Source organism: Lolium rigidum, chromosome 4 (assembly GCF_022539505.1).
Source record: "Lolium rigidum isolate FL_2022 chromosome 4, APGP_CSIRO_Lrig_0.1, whole genome shotgun sequence".
In the NCBI taxonomy this organism is placed as follows: Eukaryota; Viridiplantae; Streptophyta; class Magnoliopsida; order Poales; family Poaceae; genus Lolium; species Lolium rigidum.
The window spans coordinates 172,229,523-172,251,548 of record NC_061511.1 but is presented as its reverse complement, the minus strand read 5'-3'; the positions used below and the strand labels follow the sequence as shown (position 1 = coordinate 172,251,548).

At 42.0% G+C, this 22,026-nt stretch overlaps 2 protein-coding genes across 2 annotated transcripts; both read left to right on the top strand.

Moving 5' to 3' along the window:
* Positions 1 to 857: 857 nt before the first annotated feature.
* LOC124650072 (putative F-box/LRR-repeat protein At5g02700) lies at positions 858 to 2,069 on the top strand. Its single transcript, XM_047189635.1, has 3 exons — positions 858 to 1,332; positions 1,426 to 1,560; positions 1,709 to 2,069. Exons 1-3 carry the CDS (start codon positions 892 to 894, stop codon positions 2,015 to 2,017), a joined length of 885 nt encoding a protein of 294 aa, XP_047045591.1. The 5' UTR covers positions 858 to 891; the 3' UTR covers positions 2,018 to 2,069.
* Positions 2,070 to 5,372: 3,303 nt separating this feature from the next.
* Positions 5,373 to 5,993, top strand: LOC124706756 (probable inactive dual specificity protein phosphatase-like At4g18593). Its single transcript, XM_047238424.1, has 2 exons — positions 5,373 to 5,740; positions 5,839 to 5,993. Exons 1-2 carry the CDS (start codon positions 5,389 to 5,391, stop codon positions 5,991 to 5,993), a joined length of 507 nt encoding a protein of 168 aa, XP_047094380.1. The 5' UTR covers positions 5,373 to 5,388.
* The last annotated feature ends 16,033 nt before the right edge of the window (positions 5,994 to 22,026 follow it).

The window sequence follows — 22,026 nt, the reverse complement described above, 5'->3', positions numbered from 1 at the left end:
CACACCCACAAGCTAAAACATCACTCCCAGTTTCAGAAAAGGAAGAGTTTATACTATCAAACAATGTAAACATATCATTGCAACTCCTTGTAAATACTTAATCCTATTGTGCAAGTGAATCCAAAAGTTACTGGTTTGTGCATTTCACTTGAAACTGAACAACTCTTTTATGCTTTATTATTATTAATGAAAAGGAAAATCTTTTGGATGTTTCATACTCCTATAAAAAGATAAAAATTAATACCACGGCACTGAAGGAACTATGAAAAGAAAAGAAAAATAAAGGAGGAGAATGCATAGACCGGAGTACTAGAAGACAACCTGGAACAGATTCTACTATCACCGCACTTTTTTTTTTTTTGAGGGGACTATGACCGCACTACTCAACCTGGAGTATGATGCATTAGCGGCACAGATAACCTCAACCAGCATAGTCAGGAGATCTCCATAGTCAGTGTCACTCCTCAGGCCTCGGGCGTCTCTCGTGCGCCCATGGCCATGGCGGCGGCGGCGGCGGCGGCGGCGACGCTTCCTGTAGCCAAGAAGGGACCGGATCTGGAGGAAATCGATCTGATTAGCTCTCTCCCCGGTGAGATCCTCAGCATAATCATATCCCTCCTCCCCATCGACGACGCCGTGCGCACCACAACCCTCTCCCGCCGCTGGCGTCCCCTATGGCGCTCCTCCCCGCTCAACCTCGACATCCTCCACATCGACGGATGCGGCCGCGACCGCGTCGCCGCCGTGTCCAAGATCTTCTCCGAGCACCCCGGCCCCGCTCGCCGCTTCTTAACCAACTGCCTTCAGATCCCCGACCCCGACGGCTGGCTGAGGTCGCCCGCTCTCCGAAATCTCCAGGAGATCGACTTCTGTCTCTCGTGGGGCGCTCCGATGCCACTGTCCATCCTCCGCTTCGCGCCGACCCTACGCGTGGCGACATTCGGCTGTTGCAGGTTCTTTGAGGAGGACGCGCCGCCGTCGTTTAACTTCCCTTGCCTTGAGAAGCTCACCATGACATTCCTTTCCGTCCGGGAAGACACCCTCGACGTCCTGCTCGCTGGCTGCCCTGTCCTCGAGAGCTTGATGCTGGAAAGCTGCAGGGGCTTGTGCCACCTGCTCATCAATTCAGCAACTCTTCGGAGAATCGGCATCCGTGACCCTCCGCACCCCTATCACCTGGTCATAGAAAATGCCCCCAGACTAGAAAGATTGATCAGAACTCATCTTCATCCAGAGTCCACTATCTGGCTAATCAAGGCACCCAAGCTTGAGATCTTAGGCTCCATGACAGACGACTTCGCTAAGCTCAAGATTGTGTCTTCAATTTCTCAGGTAGCTGTGAGCATCTACCCCAAGATTCTGTATTATGCAACATATTTGTGCTCTTTCTGATCCTGTTGTATGTTTATGCATTTCTGTTATCAGGGAATGGCTGCTGGCAACTTGACAGCACTGACGCGCAGCGTCAAGGTTTTGCATCTCGCGTCTAAGGGCCCTAATCTTGATGCAGCTATACTCTTCATCAAACAATTTCCTTGCTTGGAGAAGCTCTACATCACAGTGAGTCTCTTCTTTGTTCGGTAGCTTTTAGTATTAAAAATAGCTCCTGTCATTTCATAGACGGAGTATTATCCAATAAAAAAAATCCCTGTTTTACTTATCAGGTAGAGACTAGTTCTACCATGTAACTATTTTTGTTTTGTTTCAGTCATGTCCAGGAAATGATATGGAGAATGTGCATCATCTTAATCCACAAGATCCTATTGAATGCCTCAATCATCTCAGAGAAGTAGAGTTGAATTTTTATGTTGGCACCAGATCAGATGTTAACTTTGCTAAGTTCTTTCTCCTGAATGGTAAAGTACTCGAGTTAATGAGATTTGGTGTCAAGGACCAATATACTGAGGAATGGATAGCTGATCAACACAGTCAGCTGCAGGTTGACAGTAGGCCTTCTCCAAATGCTCAACTTGAATTTGAAGCTGCTCATGATCCTGATTATTTTGTTCTCGACTGATCCCTCCAGTAGACCTTGTGAAAATTGTGGACAAGGTTGACTAGATTGTTCCCCCCCCCCCCCCCTCAGCTTTTGTGGCATGTCTTGTCACTGCAAAACTGGAAACATTGCACTTTGGACTTGTGTGTAACGCTTTAGAGATTTCCATGCTACTGTCATGTTATCGAGATGCGTCATGTGTTTGGCATACTAAACTATGATTGATCGCAGCCTAGTTGTTCACTTTGATTCAGCAATTAATGTATGGCTTTTAAATCTTGATTTGTTTGGAGGAACAGAATATTTGATTCTTCCAAAAAGATTTAACAACTGACTTAATGAAGCGCCGCTCTCTTGCATATAGTATTTTTTCGTTGTGAGAAGCATAGCCTATGATTTCAGTAAGGTGGAGTAAATGCTAACATAGTTATCACAATTGGTGGATGTTTTTTTTTAAATCCCTGTTTGCTCCTTAGTGATTTGGGATATCAAATCTACTACTTGATTGTTCTAGTACTTGGCCCATGATGCTCAAAGGGAATGCCTCATGGGATGTATACGTTTGTTGATATATCCTATTCCCAATTACACCAGCTTACTAGCCTGAGAAATATGCTTTGTACATCAAATTGTGTGGGCATGCCTATATAAACTTGTAAACTCAATCTCCCTTTTGCGATTTGAAGAACACATATTATTGCATTTCTTTGTATTGGAGGTTGAAAAGATGAGAAATTCGAAAAAAAGTTAAAATCTTTATGTTCAGTGCTAGTGCTTTTGATTTTTGTGTTCGTCAAACCCTGTTGCAGAGCAACTGCATCTTGAATTCTTGATACTCATTTCTTTTGTTTGGAAAACTTAAGGACTTTATGCATTCACCTGTAGCAGACAGCACTGTGCATGACTGCACATTTACAGATACAAACTGGAAGTCTCCATCGTGCGAAACGAACCTGGAGCTACTCACTTAACAACGACACCACATCATGGAGACCGTAAGCTTGCTTGGCTAGTTGGCTTTGTGGATGAGCAAGCTTGTTGCTCTCTCTTGAGTCTTGATATCTTGACCATTGGAATCATGTAGCTTGCGGAGAACTGAAGCAGGCCATTTTTTCAATCATCTGTTTACACCTTTATCATCTTTATAGACACCCATTTTTCAGCTATCTTTTACAGAGCATATGCTTCACTAAGTGAAGCATCAATTTTTCCTAAAAAGTACCCTTGAAATAGTTTGATTTTCACTAAAAGCATTTATTTCTCGACATTACATGCCCTTGAAATAGTTTGATTTTCACTAACTCTAAGCATTTATTTTTCCACTTAAATATCTGATAATTCCACTGTTTTTATGAACACTTTGAGAAAACAATTTATTTTGATTTACTTGAGAAGCAACAAGGAGTAAACCTTATTTTCAAGTTCTAGCAAATTGGAGCTGTGGAGGATTAGCCTACCATACAATAAGTGGAGAAATAGGGGCTTTGGTAATTGTTGTTTCTGAAGCCATTGGTTCCATATAAGAATTTGTACCAACAAGGTTCACATCAAACTCCTTATTTATCTCTAGCACGCGCACAAAGAATGGCCATAAGGTTGAGCTTAGCCCAACATGATTCCGACCTTAAACCATCTAAGCGAGGCTCATAACATCAGTTGCAATTTTTGTTGCATCCGGTTTGACAATGGATCACCATCAAAGACGTCGTTTTCATATCCAGCACGTGTGGCCTGTTGCTTTCCTCTAAAAGTGCCGAAAACAAACTCGAGTCTGATTCTGGACTGCAGCTGCCTGCGGCCGTACGGCCCGCCTCAACTCGAAGGCCCCAAGTCCACACTCCCCGGTGCCGCGGCGCGAGGAGCGGAGAGGGCTCGCAACGGCGCCGCCGGAAGCACCTTCACCCATCCAAGGTGAGCACGATTCCAATTCCGTACATGCGCATCAAAATCCGCCGATTAGGTTTTGCAGCGAAGGGGGAGTGAGCTTCTTTGGGGCTTCCGATATTTGTGTCCGGCGTCGTGATTAGGGTCTTGCATTCACTTAGATGGTAGTCAATTCACGCAATTGGCTACTTCTTCCGTGAATTCACTATCTTTATTTCTCACAGCTTGGTTCTTAATTGTGTTCGATCAATGTTTCTAGAATAGATTTCTGATAAAAAATTATTCGCAAAAAAAAAGTTTCTATAATAGATTTCTGATATGTGTAGCCTCGAGAACATATCGGAATAGAAGAAATTCAATTTTCCTAACCAGCGAGAAAATGATTTGTTTGTGCACAGTTTATGCAGCATGTTGGTTATGTCAATAATTTGGCCACGCAAAATTTCGGTAGTCAATGTTGGATTTGTCTGATTTTTGCCAACTGATAATTTGTGAGCCATATGGTCATGCCAACTTCTTTTGTTCAAACTAAGGGCTGCATTGCCTATTTCAATGGCTACTTTTCCACACTGTACATTATAAAGTAAGTTAATCATAGCAATGCTGAATAATTGCAATGACCTAAATGGGAGACAATTTTGCTGGGATGCCAACTTTTTGTCATGTCGAAAATTGACATAAAATCAAATTATGACCTGAGTTTATTATTTGCATTTGCCTGATGATGAACTTCAGTAAATGTTAAGGGCCTCTTTGGTTCAAAGTAATTTTGAAGGATTGCATCCTTTGGATTTTTTCTATACAGGTCGATTTGATTTGTCGGAATCAATCCATTAGAGTATAGAAGGAGTCCTATGTAATCAAAGAATTTTCTTAGGATTTTAAGCATACACTACAGCCTTTTCTTTAATAACATCAAATGAACTCAGTTCCAAGCATTTCTTAGAATTTTAAGCATACACTACAACCATTATGTGTTTTTTTCCTATTCCTGCAACTTTTTCGGTCCAGGAAATCAGCGAGGCCCTAGGTAGAGCTGGCTGAAAGAGTGTCAACTGGATATGAATTTGTTTACTGTTGTGTTGGGTCTCCGAAAACTACTAGCTTACTACAGTAACATACCTTATTGTCTGCTGAATGCAGTGAGTTATATTTCCATTCAAGTCCTTAAGCTATGTGCTTTTGGCTAGATCCTAGATGTGCACTTTTTTCTAAGGGTTTGCAGCCAATCTTGCAAACGGGGCTGACTGGGAAGCTCGCATCCCACTCAGCCTAAGTTTCGCTAAATCCCATCAATTTTTCATGTGGACGCGGAGACTCTTTATATTGCAACAGCATTGTAAGCTAATTTTATGCTGGGTATCGTAGGGCTACACCAGCCTAATGGTATGTTATGTGGTGTAAAGCAGATGGAGAAACCAGAATCTGGAGTTGAACAGCAGTCAGAACCAGATGTTACTGTAAAGTCTGTGGGAACGGGCATTGACCTACAGAAGCTAACTGAGGAAATGCAAGGATTGGAGGTTAACCAAAAGCCTGTGCTTGGCTCAGTTGTGGAAACTGGAGGAAAGCATACTGATGTAGAGCCAAGAAAAGAGATAAATCAAAAAGCTGTGGAGACATGCCAGGACACTGCTGTGGAAACTAAAGGAGCCAGCCCGGAAGAAAAGGAGACTGGTAATCCAGCAGGTGTTATTTACCGCTGCAAGAAATGTCGGAGGATGGTGGCAACACAAGAATATGTTGTTGCCCACAAAATAGGTTCAGGTGAGAGTCATTTCTTCAGGCGCAAAACGGATGACAAGCAACCTGAATGTACCCCTGCCATCTTTGTGGAGCCTATGAAGTGGATGGAAGCTGGTGAGTTTCCTTTCCGATAGGATATTAGATTTGCCTTTTCTTGTGTGGCTCAGAGAAGTTCTTGACTTTCTTTTCTAAATCGTGTTGTTGATCTGCAGTGGAAGAGGGATATGTTTCACAGAAGCTCTGGTGCATGGATTGCAAGACCCGGCTGGGATCCTTCGACTGGGCTGGTATGCAATGCAGCTGCGGAGCCTGGGTGATTCCGGCTTTCCAGCTGCTCAGAAGCAGGATTGATGAATGCCAGATGTAATCAGGCAACCATTTTGCAACCATTTTTTGGGGGGTTGCTTAACGCAACATACTCCAACTTTTATTTGGAATGCCCAGTGTAGGCGCTATGTGTTGTGTTGTTTCGCCTGTTTGAAAAGATGATTTAGTTCAGCACTATCTAATGTTTATTGTCTATTGTCAGCAATGTAGGGTCACCTTGTAAAGTAGCAACAATCCTAATGGATATATAATGAAATGATGGATTCCACATCTATTATTAGTGTTCGAAATGATGGAGTCATACATTCATAGTTTCTCCTTGCTATCCATTGTTTTCTTTATCATTTTGTTTAGTGCGAGAAGTTGGAACTAGCAAGGCACACATTTTGAAGTTCGTCAGGTTGTTTGAAAATGCTATCAGTAGCTTGATCTCCCTGGGTAGCGCCCGAAGTCGTTGCTACTAGGTGGCCGTGTTCTGGTAATCTATGAACCTTTTTCTTTCTGTTCGTTCGTTTATTGCTTGCTTTTCGTAACTTTTGACATCTTGGTCCTGCCTTCGAGGTTAATGATTGATGCGCAGATCTCATGCAGGTTCTTGAAAAAATTGACGTCAAGATGTGGCTATGATCGCTATAGGGCCAACTTTTATTTGGAATGCGCAATTCTGGAGGCTCCATGTGTGGATCCGAATAATGTGAACAGTACACATTTCTGAAACCTCAAGATGTGTTATTTTTGTGTAGACCAGAGTATAAGGTATTCCGTATTAAGATTTTATACACGCTTGTAGAATACATCCTTAATTACTTCCAGATTTGTTTCAGACTTTTTTGAAACTTTGAAATGCTGTTCTCGATTTTTTTTGAAAATAAATGCTACCTTTTGTATACTGCTTCTTTGAACGAAGCTCCATCTTTGGTAAACTCCCTTGTTTGATCCACTGCACCCCGTTTGGTGAACTCCTTTGAACGAAGCTCTGAAACCTATAGAATTACATAAATCACACTTGTGATGAATTCAACCAGCAACATTTCATTTCATGGATGGGCAAGTGAATGTACTTGCCATTTTACCATGGGCCACTTTGAGAGCGGGAAATCCACTCAAGACGTAGTTGACAGTGGCTTTGACTAGTTTCAGTCCTACAAACAATGACAGTCAAACATTTTGAAATAACATGGGAGCAAGCAGACTAAAATTTGGGGCACCTTCTCCTCGACATTTGTTCTTTACACGATTTATGCATCTTGCCACACAAAATGTTTCTAACTCTTCGATACGACTAGCCACGATTTTGCCACTCAAATGACTCTTTAACATTATTTTTTTTCTTGGTGTTTTTTTGAGAAGGGGAGTGCATCTCAAAAAAAAAAAAGGGGGAGTGCACTGGCCTGTATATGGAAGCAATGCATACTACCTTAATCTAGTTCGTTTATAACAAATACCGGCAAAGGGTTTGCAATGATCGCACAAACTCGTTAGAAACATCCCAACATGCTTGGTGCTCACAAAGAACGATGCGACCACAAATAGGCTTTCCGCTCCAAATGACTGTCCAACACTATTTTGCTGCTTGGTTTACACTGAAATGGACCAGCGCAACAAGACTTTTTTTTGCTGCGCAGATACATACATTCAACCTTATAAACGCACACATCCAACCCTATGAGCACCTCCAAGAAACTAGTTCCAAGAAATTGATCTGACGAATCTTGAGATTGACAAGTCACCACAAACGCATCGTCTTGTTATCGATAAGAACGTCACCTCCCACTGAAGGATATTTCACATTTTTGAGAGACCAAAGTGGAAAACCTATGGTTTAATCTTTGCTTGGCTGAGGGTGCCACTGCCCTTCTAATCGTCCAACCAAAACTTAGGCATTGATAAAAAGAACCATAATCATTTTCCAAATCATTTTATGTACAGTAAAAAAACATGTAATTACAGTACCATTTGTTATAATTTTCCTACTTTTTGAAACAACTAATCAATAGTAGTCATTTAATCAAGATCCAATGCCTCCGACCTAACTTGTGACTCACTTAAGTCACACAACGTTCAAGCGCTACAATAGGTTCAACCACTCGTTTCAACGTGACAAGGGTCAGTGATAGTGGTTCAACGTACCACAATACTAGATATTTTGACATGCTTACAATGCACGAGAGATAATCTAGCCATTGTTGGTGACATAGAGTAGTAACATACACATATTACTAATCTGTATATGCTACTATTTTTAGTGGGTACTATCAGACTACTTATAGTGGGAGTAACTAAGTTAATAATATGCAACCACATGTAGTGACAACTAGCCATTTTGATGACATGGAATGCCATTAAAATAAGAGACATGGTTGTCGTAACTAGCTATGTTATCATAAAGAGTGAATTCCACTTTTTACCCTGTTAGTTTTCCATTTGTGACACTTGTAAGGTTATATTGCCCCTATGTGTGGTTTTGGTAATCAATGACAACCCCTATGGACTAATGTTTTCATTGAGTTTATATGAAGGAATATTCCATAGGTACTACTTGTACTCCATGTGTTGGATTCAAGTATGGATGCCATGAAGATAAAGGTATACCTTGTGTATTGGCATCAAGATCATCGGTATGAAGATATATATGTGATATGATCAAGAAGAAGAAATGAAGATGGAGTTCTTATGTGGAACTCAATATTAGCCATGCTCTATCTTATGTGAGTATGAGAAGATACAAGGTTGAGTTGGGCAAGTTCAAGATGAGCATCTCAAGTGGATCACTTGCTTGAAGCTTGCCGTCCATTTGGTGATAATGGACATATGAAGATGTGCATCAATGGAGCTTTCCCATCATAGTGTATGGGAGAGCATTTGTGAGTCTTCACGAAGCAACATTGATCAAGTGAGGCATTCCGGCTTGAGTGAAGCTTGAAGAGTTATCATCAATATCAAGCGGGATGCGCAAGGCAAAGGTATGGCCTTGCTAGATTTTCTTTTTACCGGTCTCAAGGTGGATGTTGGGAGACCGGATTATAGGATAGATAGCCGCACTATTAAGAGGGGCTTTCGGTTGGGTAACTTGATCACATCGTCTTAGGGAGCTCAACCCTTTGCATACATTGCATATCCTTATTGCTTCTTGGAGTTTCTCGGTGTTAAGTTCTTGAGCTTGTTGCTAGCCTTACAACAAGCCCAAGTTCATCGAAAACGGAGTTCGCATGCATCTTCTATTCCGTTTTCAAGGTTGGGTGATTTTACCGGTTATTCATGATATAAGGTTCTACCTTTTATATTCATGATAAAATCCCCTCCTTTAGATTCTTCTGTTTTTCACTTTCCATAGGATAGCATTTGTTCTTATCTCTCAAACAAAATTGGTTTCATTCGAATCGGAGTTCGGGAGCATTTGTTATTAAAGAAAAAGTAAAAGAAGAAAAAGAAAAGGGGAGGGGCCAGCCGGCCGGACCGGCCAGCCGGCCCACCCGGTCCGCAACCGGGCGCCAACCGGACCGGCCTCCAGTGGCCTTTTGGCCCAAGTCCGGCAACTGGCCCGGTCCTTGACCGGCCTGCCCGGCACAGGCCCCGGTCCGACCGGGGGCCTCGCTGGCCAGCTCCCCTCCGCGCCGCCCACGCGCTACGGGCCGCCGTCCTCTGCCGGCTGGGCCATCACCGCCCCACGGCCCACCCGCGGCCTGCGCCCCCGCTCGCCCCCGCGCGACCAAGCTGCCGCCCGGTGCGGCGCGCTGCTCCGCCCGGTTGCTGGGCCGGTTCGGCCGGACCCCCTGCTGGGCTCCTCAGCGCCAAATCCGGTCGGCCGGCCTGGCAGCCGGCTGGGCGATTTTCTGGCCCGTTTTTCCTGCAGTCTTTTTGTCTTCCCCCCCCCCCCCAACGGTTTTATTTGCTCCTAGCTATAAATAGACCCTTCTTCCACCTTGAGCAAGTTAGTTCTCCCCCTTTCTTCACCTCCATTGTTGCTCTTGGAAGAACTTGCTCTCCCCCTTGATTCCTCCCATACTTCTTGCTATTTCTTGAGGGATCTAAGAGAGGAGATCTAGATCTACACTTCCACCAATCCATTTCTCCTCTAAGTGAGGGGAACTCTTGGGATCTAGATCTTGGAGTCTTTTGTTGACTTTCCCCATTGTTCTTCCTCTCCAATCTCATCTTAGCATTTGTTGCTTGGGTGGGATTTGAGAGTGAAGGACTTGAACACCTCTAGTGTTCTTGCTTTGCATCATTGCATAGTGTTGAGCTCTCCACCACGATTAGTTCGAGTGAGAGACCGTGAGCTTGTTACTCTTGGAGGGAAATCTCCTAGTTGGCTTGGCGGTTGGTGCTCCGGTGATCTCTTCAAGAAGATTGTGAAGAGGCCCGGGCTTCTCCTTCGTGGAGCTTGTGAAGTGGTTGTGGAGCTTGCCATCTCCGGAGCGGAGGAAAAGCTAACCATAAGGAAAGGGCCATTATCCTTCGTGGGTGTGGTTCGGAGAATAGGGTGAGCCTTCGTGGCGCGGGGAATCCTTCGTGGGACCTCCACTCCTCCAAACGTGACGTACCTTCTTGCAAAGGAAGGGAACACGGGAATACATCCTCGTCTCCGCGTGCCTCGGTTATTTCTATACCCGAGCTCTCTTTCCTTGTGATAGCCATCGTGCTTGAAGTACATATATCTTGCTATCACTTGTGCTACATATGTCTTGTGCCTATCTTGCTTAGCTCTAGTTGCCATTGTTACACTTAGTTGAGCTTAGCATATTTAGGGTTTGTGCTTGTAAACTAAACGATAGTTTAATTCCGCATTCTTACAGGACAAATCCGCAAGAGTTTGTAATTGCCTATTCACCCCCCCCTCTAGGCGACATCTCGATCTTTCAATTGGTATCAGAGCAAGGTCTCTCCTTGTTTTAGGCTTCACCGCCTTGAGAGTAAAGATGTCGGGTAGTATAGTGCACAATGACACAATTATCTTTGTTGGCACAAATTATCTTTTGTGGCGAAATTGCTTGCTTTGCAATCTTCGGACCTTGTGTCCAAACATTGAGCAATTTCTAGATGTAGGTTTTTCTCCTCCGATGGATCCTCAAAATCTATCTTTAGAGGATGAGAAAAACTTACATCTTGAAGCTCTAGTATCTAATGAGCTTTTATTCTCCTTGAGACCCAATTTTCATAGGTTCTTGATATATATAAAGCGAAAATCGTCTCATGAGATGTGGATCAAGCTTAAGGAAATGTTTGGTGGATCCACTTCTCAATTGGTCGGTGGTGACTCCGAGGAGCTCTCTTCCCCTTCACATCATGAAGAGCTCCAAGTTGCTTCCACCTCCGGTCGTGATGAGTTATCACCTTCTTCCACTTCACCAACGTGTAGCAAGACACGAGGTAATGATATGGTGAGTGGTGAGGAAAATTGCAATGTTGATATTGTGCTCAATAGTGATGATTCTTCATCTCTATCCCATTGCAATGCTTCCTCTTTGGACTTAAACACATCTAGCATTGAAAATAATCTACATGCTTGTGTTGATAGTCCTTGCATATCATGTGTAAATTGCTTACATAGATCTCATGATGATATGCTTACCTTGTCTTGTTCCCATAATCAAAATTCTTCTATTTCCTCTAGTTGGTTGTTGACTAACAATGTAGAGGAAACCGAACACTCTATGGATCAAGACACGATTTCAAATGAGGATTCAAGAATATCTTCATCTTCATTCTCCGGTTTGCACATGTGCCTTATGGCAAACGGATCAAAGGTATCTCCTACTTTGACTCCTAACACATCCTCTAACGATGAGAATGATGATGATGATAATGATGAAGAATATAATACCTTGGTGCATAATATGGCAATGGTATATGCTTATCTTCATGGTAATAAAGAAGCTCGTGCTAATCTCGAACACTCTATGGATACCTTGAATAAATATAGGGAAACCATAGTGGAGTTGGAGTCCCATGTTGAAAATGGGGAAATGAGATTTACTCTCCTCAAGCATGAGCTAAAAGATGAGAAGCATACTAATTTTATGCTTACACAAAAAATTGAATCCTATATGCATGAAAATGAGAAAACTATTGTTGATGCTTGTGCTACTAACTCTAATTCTTGTGAAGCATCTACCTTAAAGGAGAATGTTGAGCTAAGGGCTCAACTTGAGTTGCTAACTAGCAATTATAGGGAATTGGAAGAAAGTCATAAAAAGCTCTCAAGCTCTCATGATGATCTTCTAATTTCCTATGATGGGCTAAAGTTAGCTCATGAGGCAAGTATCACTAAAGTAGTATCTTGTGAGCCTCATGTGGACATTAGCACAACCTCAACTCAAAATGCTATTTTGCCATGTGCTAGTCCTTGTAGTCCATCTAGTCAAACTAGTGATACACCTTGTGTTGGATTACTTGCTTTGCCTCTCGTTGCTCTAACAATGAAGCTTCTACTTCCTCTAGTACTTGTATTTCTACTAACCATGTAGAGGAAATTAAAGAGCTTGAAGCCCAAGTCCTTTCTTTGAAGAAAGACTTGGAAAAGCGTCATGAAGGGAATTCCGCACTTGACAAGATGCTAAGTGTGCAACAATCCCCCAATGACAAGAGTGGACTCGGATTCAACTCCAATAACAAGAACAAGTCCAAGAGCAAGAGCAACAAGAAGAAGGGCCAAGACAAAGTCAAGGATCCGGCCAAGTTGGTTTGCTTCAAGTGCAAGGTTGAAGGGCATCATGTTAGATCATGCCCATTGAAGAAGAAGAAGCACTTGAGTGAGAAACAACAAGGGAAACAGCCACAAGGTCAAGGTCAAGCTCATGCTCGACCTCAAGTTGAAGATAGGCCACTTCCCAAGAAGAATCAAGATATTGTTCCCCAAGAGAAGAAATCAATAAAGAAGAGAAAGGGGAACACTTGCTACTTATGTCGTGAGAAGGGGCACTTTGCTTCTTCTTGCCTAGGTGGTACCTTATCTAACCCTATAATTGTTGATGACGATTATTCTCTAGGGAAGGATAAGGATGGCAATGTGTTTGCCAAGTTTGTTGGAACTCAAATTGGTTTCAAGAAAAGAACCATTTGGGTTGCCAAGCCTATTGTGACTAACCTCTTTGGACCCAACTTGGTTGGGGACCAACAATCTCAAACTTGATCAATAGGTACAATTGGAGGTCATTGGAGACTTGGCTACTTCATGAAGAATTAAGGGATCTTCATATATCATATCTTGACCAAGCCAAGTCATATGGATCATCATCTATACCTTATATCCAATGTTCCTCCTTGCGGTAACTTATACTTCAACTTTTCATGTTTATTCTAAGTTACTTGCCCCCCTTTGCATGTTTGGTTTTGTATCAAATATGTGTTTGTATATGTTGTATCTTACTTGCCTATCTTGTGTATTCAAGTATGCTTGTTTGACTCATCATATACTTGTGTATTGTTTTGAGCCTAATGCATCTTGATGATATCTTATTTGGCTCTCTTTGAAGTGATTAATGGAACATCCCATTTTGGGGGAGTGATATGCTTTGTGCATCTCTCTTTCTTTAAAATGTGTGTACATGGGTACCACCACTTAGTATTGATATTGCAAGATTATCTAGTCACTATGTGGTGTGTCATACTCATGAGAAATTCAAATTCTAATGTCCATTAATCATCTCTAGTTGAATTTTAGTTGCCTCTTGATTAGAAGAAATGCTTTATCACATTATTGGGGAGTAATATGTTTTGTACATATCACAAGCCTAGAAAATGTGAACATATGAGGTTATGCCACTTAGAGTTGATGCTCTTAATTATCTTGTTCCTAGGTGGCATGTTTGCTCAAACAAGCTCCACTTCTATTGAAAAGTTTCTATTGGCTCATCTTATGGATTCTTGTTTGAGTAAGAAATTCTTGGTACGGTTTTTCCTCAAATACATATCTCTATATCTTATTTGGGATACCGATTGCTTCAAGTTATTCTAATCATTGCCGTGCATGATTGTTTGACTAGTTGAAGCTATCAAGAATCTTCATCCATGCATAGCGCTTAATTCTATATACTTATCCTATGCCTTTTTTTGTGAAGTTGATCCTTACTATCATCGTCAATACTCCACCGCAAATTATTTCCAATATACTCATTGTCTTTGACAATTGATAACCTTGTATGTGGTTGAATTTTTTGGATCATCTTCACCTCTTGGATTGCTTCTTATTGCGTTATTTTATTTCCAACAAATCTTTGTTGCTCCCATGTGTCTTCCTTGTCCTTTTGAAAAATCTTTTCATAAATCCCCTTGATTCATATCAAGTGTTTGTTTTGGAATACATACCTTTTCCTTACGGTACATTGTGCCATTGTGAAAAGTGTAGTGGGTTTGGTTTATTTGTTCGAACCTTGCTCCTTTGGGAGTTTTGCTATCTCATTCCTTCTTCTATGCGTTATTTGGTGAATGAGGTAAATCTTTGAGCATGTTTGCTTTATTTCATCCTTTATGCTCAATGGTTTCTTCTTAGTTCATTTGTTGAACTTTGTTGAACAAATCTTTTGAGATTTGCTTCTTAGATATAATTTGGACAACAAATTTGTTTTGTGACACCTCTATGCCTTATTTAATTCTTTTGGTGTTTTGTCCAAAGTATATCTTTCTTGGATATTTAAAAGTTTTGGTGCATGCCCATATGTAATTTGTTTATACTTGTAGCATGCTTGCTTTCTTTTGATCCATTATGTAGGATATACTCCATCAAATCCTAAATGGCTAAGATGTGCATGAAATTCAAATTTCATCTAAATATGCACATGTTTATATGGAGTGTGTCCTATATATTGTGGTTAGTCTAACCATGTGGACCCAATAAGTTTTGGGACCAAGATGTACTTGAATGATGTATTAGGTACATTGGAGATGCAATGGAGGCTTGTCTCATCTATAAGGAAGGTGTTGTCACCATATGAGGATTGGAGTCAAGCTAGGATGATTGATGAACTCTTATCTACTACATAAAGCCATTGCCATCTCGGTAACAAGTATCTTATTCATGCACTCTCATATAGCATCCAACCTCTTGTAGGTTGTATCTTGGCATGAAATTATTTATTTCGAAAATATTGCGGTTCTTGAAAAACCCTTTTAAAGTAAAACTTCTTATTGAACATTTGAGTAATTTGAGAAGATGCATATGATAGGTTATATATATATATATATATATATATATATATATATATATATATATATATATATCATATTTTATGATTCACCTATCACAAATATGCCCTCTAGCAATTTATTGCATATCAATTCCTCAAAGAGCTCTTGTGTGCAATATTGATGTATTTGTGAAATAAATCCGTATTTGTGATACTTGTTGCCTTTCTCAAAACACTCCAACTAGCTTTACTTCCCTTATTGTTAGTTGTGATGTTTTTGAGATTTAACTTGGTTGAAGTTCATTCATATACCATAAGTGAAAATTGGAGCCATAGGCTATATATGCTTCTTAAGCAAACATCCTTTGGTATATTTTATGACTTCATCTTGGATATCTTGTCTTATCTATTTTGTTAACCTCTTGTGTGTGCATGTTTCTTTATGGATCACTTTGTCCACTTTAGAAACTCATATACATAAGAGCGTTAATCCATCACCTTGATATCCTTGTTCTTTGCCGACCATCTTTTACCCCTTTGTTTTTCGTGGGTTGGTAAAGAAGATTTATGAGTGCTTGGTTTATTTATTTTCTTCATGCACTCATATCTCGTATTTGTTGGACTCAAGTTGTTCTTGATAAGCATATTCTCTTTATCTTAGTTGTGTTCTAAATAATATAGAGGGAGTGAGGATTCCATGTTTGTGCATAATGTATTCAAATGCAAACATTATAAATTGTGCACGATCCTTGGGGAGCTTTCTTATTTTATTTAGAGCACCATATCTTTCTTATCATGATATCTTTGTTTGTCCAATTGGATCCTTGATTGCTTGCCTTATTTGTTGAAGCTCACTTCACCATGTTATCTTTATGCAATCTTTGATCCTCAATATAGTTTGACTTCCTTCTAGAATTCATCATTGGATATGTGCATTTGATTCCACTCAAATTATGAGAAGTGCACACTTTGGGGAGGAACTCACATTATATTGGCCTTCTAAATTTTTCACCCATTTTGACAATCGATGCCAATGGGGGAGAAGTTTAGAGGGTTTAAGGGAACGGTTTTATACTTAAGTTTGGTTTGTGCTTAAGTGTTTTGCCTCTCATGCATTCCATATTTATATGTCTTGCATGGTTGTATATATATAGTGGAAATTGTCCCAAACAATGTATGCAATGAATTCATGTTCATCACACGTGCATACAAGGGGAGTTTTCTCTATATATATATTGGTTCTACTCACATCCCGTGCATTTGTTGTATTTGTGTGAGTAGAGCCGGTTTTGATATGGGCTAGTAGCTTTGTGTTACTTGACCATATCAAATACAACCTCTTGTATACAACTTATTCTCGGATAATTTGCGTACTTGTTTCTAATATTCATTATATAAACCCTCTTATTGTGGTTGTCATCAATTACCAAAATGGGAGAGATTGTAAGGGTATATTGCCCCTATGTGTGGTTTTGGTAATCAATGACAACCCCTATGGACTAATGTTTTCATTGAGTTTATATGAAGGAATATTGCATAGGTACTACTTGTACTCCATGTGTTGGATTCAAGTATGGATGCCATGAAGATAAAGGTATACCTTGTGTATTGGCATCAAGATCATCGGTATGAAGATATATATGTGATATGATCAAGAAGAAGAAATGAAGATGGAGTTCTTATGTGGAACTCAATATTAGCCATGCTCTATCTTATGTGAGTATGAGAAGATACAAGGTTGAGTTGGGCAAGTTCAAGATGCGCATCTCAAGTGGATCACTTGCTTGAAGCTTGCCGTCCATTTGGTGATAATGGACATATGAAGATGTGCATCAATGGAGCTTTCCCATCATAGTGTATGGGAGAGCATTTGTGAGTCTTCACGAAGCAACATTGATCAAGTGAGGCATTCCGGCTTGAGTGAAGCTTGAAGAGTTATCATCAAGATCAAGCGGGATGCGCAAGGCAAAGGTATGGCCTTGCTAGGTTTTCCTTTTACCGGTCTCAAGGTGGATGTTGGGAGACCGGATTATAGGATAGATAGCCGCACTATTAAGAGGGGCTTTCGGTTGGGTAACTTGATCACATCGTCTTAGGGAGCTCAACCCTTTGCATAAATTGCATATCCTTATTGCTTCTTGGTGTTTCTCGGTGTTAAGTTCTTGAGCTTGTTGCTAGCCTTACAACAAGCCCAAGTTCATCAGCACGGAGTTCGCATGCATCTTCTATTGCGTTTTCAAGGTTGGGTGATTTTACCGGTTATTCATGATATAAGGTTCTACCTTTTATATTCATGATAAAATCCCCTCCTATAGATTCTTGTGTTTTTCACTTTCCATAGGATAGCATTTGTTCTTATCTCTCAATCAAAATTGGTTTCATTCGAATCGGAGTTCGGGAGCATTTGTTATTAAAGAAAAAGTAAAAGAAGAAAAAGAAAAGGGGAGGGGCCAGCCGGCCGACCGGCCCAGCCACCGGCCCACCCGGTCCGCAACCGGGCGCCAACCGGACCGGCCTCCAGTGGCCTTTTGGCCCAAGTCCGGCAACTGGCCCGGTCCTTGACCGGCCTACCTGGCACAGGACCCGGCCCGGCCAGGGGCCTCGGCCGGCCGGCTCCCCTCGCGCCGCCCACGCGCTACGGGCCGCCGTCCTCCGCCGGGCTGGGCCGTCACCGCCCCGCGCACCACCCGCGGCCTGCGCCCCGCTCGCCCCGCGCGACCAAGCTGCCGCCCGGTGCGGCGCGCTGCTCCGCCCGGTTGCTGGGCCGGTCCGGCCGGACCCCCTGCTGGGCTCCTCAGCGCCAAATCCGGTCGGCCGGCCTGGCAGCCGGCTGGGGCGATTTTCTAGCCCGTTTTTCTTGCAGTCTTTTTGTCTTTTTCCCCCCAACGGTTTTATTTGCTCCTAGCTATAAATAGACCCTTCTTCCACCTTGAGCAAGTTAGTTCTTCCCCTTTCTTCACCTCCATTGTTGCTCTTGGAAGAACTTGCTCTCCCCCTTGATTCCTCCCATACTTCTTGCTATTTCTTGAGGGATCTAAGAGAGGAGATCTAGATCTACACTTCCACCAATCCATTTCTCCTCTAAGTGAGGGGAACTCTTGGGATCTAGATCTTGGAGTCTTTTGTTGACTTTCCCCATTGTTCTTCCTCTCCAATCTCATCTTAGCATTTGTTGCTTGGGTGGGATTTGAGAGTGAAGGACTTGAACACCTCTAGTGTTCTTGCTTTGCATCATTGCATAGTGTTGAGCTCTCCACCACGATTAGTTCGAGTGAGAGACCGTGAGCTTGTTACTCTTGGAGGGAAATCTCCTAGTTGGCTTGGCGGTTGGTGCTCCGGTGATCTCTTCAAGAAGATTGTGAAGAGGCCCGGGCTTCTCCTTCGTGGAGCTTGTGAAGTGGTTGTGGAGCTTGCCATCTCCGGAGCGGAGGAAAAGCTAACCATAAGGAAAGGGCCATTATCCTTCGTGGGTGTGGTTCGGAGAATAGGGTGAGCCTTCGTGGCGCGGGGAATCCTTCGTGGGACCTCCACTCCTCCAAACGTGATATACCTTCTTGCAAAGGAAGGGAACACGGGAATACATCCTCGTCTCCGCGTGCCTCGGTTATTTCTATACCCGAGCTCTCTTTCCTTGTGATAGCCATCGTGCTTGAAGTACATATATCTTGCTATCACTTGTGCTACATATGTCTTGTGCCTATCTTGCTTAGCTCTAGTTTTCATTGTTACACTTAGTTGAGCTTAGCATATTTAGGGTTTGTGCTTGTAAACTAAACGGTAGTTTAATTCCGCATTCTTACAAGACAAATCCGCAAGAGTTTGTAATTGCCTATTCACCCCCTACCTCTAGGCGACATAACATACACATATTACTAATCTGTATATGCTACTATTTTTAGTGGGTACTATCAGACTACTTATAGAGGGAGTAACTAAGTTAATAATATGCAACCACATGTAGTGACAACTAGCCATTTTGATGACATGGAATGCCATTAAAATAAGAGACATGGTTGTGGTAACTAGCTATGTTATCATAAAGAGTGAATTCCACTTTTTACCCTGTTAGTTTTCCATTTGTGACAGTAATTACCCAGCCGAGTGAAAATTCACGTGGATTACCCATTTTAAAAGCTTTGTACCATTTTTTTTTTTTTGGTGTGTGTCTATTGGGCAAGGTTTTAGGTGATGATCGGGGTTCAAAAATATCAAGACGCATAGTGATGAATATAACATATGGATTAAACAAGTTTGGGCATAATCGTCCATTAGACCCTTCGATATTTACATATTTTGTCGCTCTACATCGATGTATCATGCCTATACTATCTAATAATACCAAAAAAAATAATAAATTGGGGCTAAACCATATTTAAAGTCTCCTAAATGTGATACTTGATAGAAGTTTCACTAAATGGGGTAATATGTGTCACAAATGCACATCTACGGGGTAAAAAAAGTGGAATTCACTCTAAAATAAAATAAGTATATAAGTAAATTAATGCACTCAACTATGATACTACATCTATGTTACTATGCACAATGAAGGTACTAACGTATACTAGTGCCATATGCATGACACTACTCTATATATACTCCCCACTATGAGTAGCCTAGTGTGCTAATATAAAATATCATATTTATTACTTTCTAGAGTCATTCTTTCTTGGAATGTGTGATGCAGTGATAAAATAGCTAGTTATCATAACCATCTCTTTCCTCAATTAGTGACATGTCATCAAAATGTTTAGTTCTCATCGCATGTAGTTGTATGTTACTAACTCAGTTTCAAAGAATAGAGAGAGGATTTGGTGACTAGGTGTATACGTGAGCACCCTCTAGATACCACACGATCTGCCTTGAGATCCGGTTCTAGTCAATTGGGTCTGTTGCCTTGATGTTGTCTTATGCATCGCTAAGCGTACTTGGCGTGGGCTGCGAGTCTAGAGTTTCAATGATTGGTAGCACCTACGTGATTTGGGAGTGTTGTTAGTGCTGATGTGGTTTTCTAACCCAACAATGATGATAACAGGGGTTGCTAAATGTGACACGTGTCAGCCAATGGATGCGTGCTCACGTATACACCCGGTCACCAGACTTCTTCTGTCAAAGAATAAGGCGCACGCGTATTCCAAGACGAAGTTTGGCCATAAAAATTGAGCAACAAAATCTCGATGATATTATATGCAATTAGTATCGTTGGATTCATATTAAAAACAATTTCTAATGATGCTAATCTCATACAAACAATTTTTTATATTTAAAATAATTCTTGGTCAAATAAAAAGCTCGAAAAATAAGAGCGTCTTATTTTTTTGAAACGGAGAGAGTACTACATATGTTACGTCTACTATAAGTAGTCTAAATATCAGGTTTGTTGCTAATGGATTAGGTATGATAGTTCCCCATGTTGGTCTTTCTAAGATTGATAGGCTCGTAAACCAGTGATCATAAAACTTATATTTTTCTTCGTCTTTCTACAAGGGAAGGGTTTGGAAGGAGGACTCCTAGACACACTAGATATTTCTAGAAATAGTACAATCATAACTTACACAAGGACCATCGAAGAAATTTAAAAATACATACCAACCCTTGCATATTACAGCAAGGACCCAAAACTAGAAAAAAATTTGTAACTTAGTCCTACTATCAACCAAAGACCAAAGTCAAGTCGCCGGGAACGAACCACTTGGCCAGTGACTTCGTTCACCATATCCACCGGTTTGACAACTAAAGAAACCATCGCATAGGCTTGGTTAGTGTTGGTATGTCTCCCCTTTGGCCTTGTAGCGGGAGAAATCACTCTTCAGGCTTTGTTTGGTCGTTAGGGGTAAGGGAAGCAAATCCCTAGAGGAAAATTTTGGGGGCACAAGGGATCCCCTCCCGCTGGGGAAAATGTTTGTTGCCATTTGGTGGCCAGGGGTGGGGGCTGGGGGTGGTTCAACGATTAGTCATCGGATCTGTAGATCAGCAGGAGGTGGAGGTAGGTCGCTGGTCATGTGAGGGAGAAGATGAATGTGTGTTGCTCCTTGTGGTGGTCACATGAGACTAGTCACGCCAGAGGGAGGCAGAGGTTGCGGAGAAGAGCGGAGGAGGTGGCTGGGCAGAGCGTAGCAGGTTGCGCAGAGCCCGTCGTTCCCGACCTCGTGAGGTCTGGATTTATCTCCCAGGGGAAAGACATGGATCGGCACGGAACCCTCTCCCCGTGTGCCGCCAAATGGGAAAAAACCCGAGCCAGAGTTTCCATGTGGACCTCCCACCCAGGGAAAATGCCGGTATCCCGGACGGATCGTGGGAACCAAACGATCCCTCAATCAGAAGAAGTAGGCAACGGCAGAACATGCCAGCCATGGACCACGAGATCCCCATCCCTTAAGGGAAGGACCAACGATGGGGACATAGCTCCGCCACAAGAAGACCTTATATTGGGATCTAAGATTGAAATGCAACTTTAGCCCGAACAGAAATAAATCTTGCCTCCTCTCCACCTTGTGATCTTTCCTCCTATACACATCACCCCCTCCCCCACGACGGCATAAGGAGAGCAATTCAGGTGAGATCTTCACCTCCAGATCTAGGTTGCCGACATGCTTATACATGGAGATACCGGTAATGTGGACTTTCTTCACCTCCAGCTCCAGCTAGTAGAGCACCACGGAGAAGAGGACAACCACCAGCAAGCGTCGGATGTGGCACACAAGCTCCGATGACACCTTTTAAACTACCAATAATATAGTGACATATGCCCTTGAGGTAAGACCTAAACTACCACTAGTCCACTACTATGTGCATTGAGATCTTAGGATCATCTTCCTTGCCATATCCGGCTATCTTAGCTGTCAAATGAGGCATGGGGACGGGATATGGTTGCCCTAAGTATCCGGCGAGTGAAACCACGCGGCCATATACTATGTCAAATGATCGAATTGGATGAGATAAAAGGAGATG

Coding starts and splice junctions, on each gene's coding strand:
- LOC124650072 (XM_047189635.1), top strand. CDS start 892: ATGCCACTGTCCATCCTCCGCTTCGCGCCGACCCTACGCGTGGCGACA. Junction 1,333..1,425: donor TTGTGTCTTCAATTTCTCAG/GTAGCTGTGAGC, acceptor TTCTGTTATCAG/GGAATGGCTGCTGGCAACTT. Junction 1,561..1,708: donor TGGAGAAGCTCTACATCACA/GTGAGTCTCTTC, acceptor GTTTTGTTTCAG/TCATGTCCAGGAAATGATAT.
- LOC124706756 (XM_047238424.1), top strand. CDS start 5,389: ATGCAAGGATTGGAGGTTAACCAAAAGCCTGTGCTTGGCTCAGTTGTG. Junction 5,741..5,838: donor TATGAAGTGGATGGAAGCTG/GTGAGTTTCCTT, acceptor GTTGATCTGCAG/TGGAAGAGGGATATGTTTCA.